Raw genomic sequence first — 2,311 nt, 5'->3', positions numbered from 1 at the left:
ATATTTTTAGACACAGGTGACTGACCACAAGGAGTGAGAGTTATGTCAATCTTTCACACCTTTTCTTCATGTAAATGATTCTGTCATTTCTCTAATAAAACAAGTGGTAGGAATCGGTCCCCAAATTCCAAGGTTGACCCGGGCAATCACGTGGAAACTGATCTCTGGTACACAAAATATGTCTACATGCCGCACCATATTGACTGATTGATGGGCCAAGCTCACCGGTCAGGAAGTTCCCTTTAAATTTTTCTTCAGTAACATAATTAACTCCATCTTCGGGGAAAATGGGACACAAATAATTGTTTGAACATTCAAACAATTTGATATAATTTTTTTCCTTTCTTTCTTTGCTGGTAGTTGGCGTTCTTATCCAAATGGATAGAAGTCAGTCCTTAAGCTTTTATTGGCCTAACCTCTCTAAGACTTGCATTATCAAGTGAAACTTTCGAATATCGCATACATTGTAGCTCATCGTAGATTATTTGGTGGTATCCAACGACCACTTAGAATATACGCCATACTTGTAGCCATAACCTAGCTAGCTAACTAGTGATTTAGTTAATGTCGCCAAAGTCCAGCATATCGTCGAAGATGAAGGTCTCAGGATCGAATTCCATATCTAAGCAGCTGGTCGGAGACTGATTAATGCTCGACGTAACATCGTATTGATCTGAAGCACCCCCGGCGAAAAGTGCCGCCGGAGCAGAGCCTTCCAAGTCCGACAAGTCAGGGAACACTAGAAATTCTGATGAAGCACTGCGAGGTGAGTGACCGCTTAGCACTTCTTCATCGCATTCCAGCTTCATTGAGGGAAGAAGTGGTGCAGAAAACAGAGGAGCTTCTCGTTTAGTGTTTGCAGTATCCCCCGCTGTTTTGAAACTGATGATACAAGGTGCTGCTGCCGACTTGGTCGCGTCCATGCATGTGTGTTCTCCCATGTAGGTGATGGCGAACATCGAGGCATCCTCTGTCTTCTGGACTTGTCGCGTGGCTTGGCATTCTCTGTCAAACTTGTGCGTGCATCTAAAGTAGCTCCTGCAAGTCGGAGCGACTTAGTTAATTTAAATTCCCATGGATAAACCCTAATACGATTTTCTACTTCACGTTAGAGGAATTGAATTAGTACCTTTGATGCGTAGTACCATATATGATCTTTTGGCCATACTTTCTCCAAGTGTAGCCGTCTTCGATATCCTTGGCATAAACTGTTCTGCATGTGTATGGATGTGATCTGTAAAGAGAAGATGACATTTAACAAGTTGAATCGATTAAACAAGATATATAGAAAAAGAAAATCACAAAGGGAACACTCGGATAATTACATAAGCTTCCTTTCCCTTTGACAGCTTATACTTTCAGCAAAAAGCCAAACTTATGCTATGTTAAGAGATTCTCTCGAAGCCAATAACAAGCATCTGGAATCTATTCCTCTATTAATTTAATGATCAAAAAGTGGCTCAAATGACAGCAAATAGATCTCAATCGCCTACCAGTCGAGATGAACTAGAAAGACACTAGAAATTAATTTGTTTTACCTTCTTCTGTATCCGGATCTTCTTGGTGGTCGGATCTTCATCGAGCTTTCACTCTTCTGTTCATCAAAACTGGGCAAGTTGGCATGGCCAAGTAGTGCTTCAGCCGTCGTTTCCGTTCCCAAAACAGAGATTGCTCTCGAGAAGGAGCCCAGTACCTCGACGAGCAAATCCTTCGCTGGGCCGGAATAGTTCTCTGGAGGAAGGTTCTCCTTGAGCTGCAGCAGGGCTTGCAGGCGAGTGGCCGAGTCCTGCCCCTTGAGCAACTCTCGTATGACCATGTTCATCACCTGCCATGAACTGCCTTGATCATGATCATGGGAGTCCATTCCCACCTTCAACTCATGCAAACCTCCTCTCCTTAATTTTTTCCGATCAAGGAGTTTGATGATAGAGGCAGAAAGTGAGATGTGAGGAACAGACAGGGAGGAGGAAAATTTATAGAAGGGAAGGGAACTAGGGAAAGGAAAGGAAAGGGGCTGGAATCAACGTGGAATATGAAATGAAACCCACGCGAGGAGACAAAAAACTAAGATGGGGACGTAATCATTAAGACGTAGCTAGATGACGTCACGGAATCTAATGGCTTTGTGTTCTTTCTTACATGCTTCCACAATCACACCTGTAACATTTTTAAGAACGGCAACAGTCGTAATTAATCCAGTTTAATATGTTAAATTATTTTTAATACGTTTTAGGGAAGATTTTTTCATGACAATATGGTAATAATCGTGGCTCTGTGCAGTTTGCCAGGTCACTTTGTTGTTGGAATTCTG

At 42.4% G+C, this 2,311-nt stretch overlaps 1 protein-coding gene across 1 annotated transcript; it reads right to left on the bottom strand.

The window, feature by feature from the left end:
* Nucleotides 1-236: 236 nt before the first annotated feature.
* LOC121992340 (WRKY DNA-binding transcription factor 70-like) lies at nt 237-1,992 on the bottom strand. The gene is made up of 3 exons (XM_042546639.1): nt 1,539-1,992; nt 1,130-1,234; nt 237-1,038 (listed from the first exon to the last, which is right to left on the bottom strand). The coding sequence occupies exons 1-3, from the start codon at nt 1,862-1,864 to the stop codon at nt 558-560; spliced, it is 912 nt and encodes a 303-aa protein (XP_042402573.1). The 5' UTR covers nt 1,865-1,992; the 3' UTR covers nt 237-557.
* Nucleotides 1,993-2,311: the final 319 nt, after the last annotated feature.

Source organism: Zingiber officinale, chromosome 6B (genome assembly GCF_018446385.1).
Source record: "Zingiber officinale cultivar Zhangliang chromosome 6B, Zo_v1.1, whole genome shotgun sequence".
Classification (NCBI taxonomy): domain Eukaryota; kingdom Viridiplantae; phylum Streptophyta; class Magnoliopsida; order Zingiberales; family Zingiberaceae; genus Zingiber; species Zingiber officinale.
The sequence above is the reverse complement of the archived record's forward strand: the minus strand, read 5'-3'. Positions and strand labels throughout refer to the sequence as shown.

What these genes read in the sequence shown, in the direction of transcription:
- LOC121992340 (XM_042546639.1), bottom strand. Translation starts at nt 1,864, where the DNA reads ATGGACTCCCATGATCATGATCAAGGCAGTTCATGGCAGGTGATGAAC. An exon ending in AGATCCGGATACAGAAGAAG is followed by an intron (nt 1,235 to 1,538) that starts GTAAAACAAATT and finishes TTCTCTTTACAG; the next exon opens with ATCACATCCATACACATGCA. An exon ending in TATGGTACTACGCATCAAAG is followed by an intron (nt 1,039 to 1,129) that starts GTACTAATTCAA and finishes TCCGACTTGCAG; the next exon opens with GAGCTACTTTAGATGCACGC.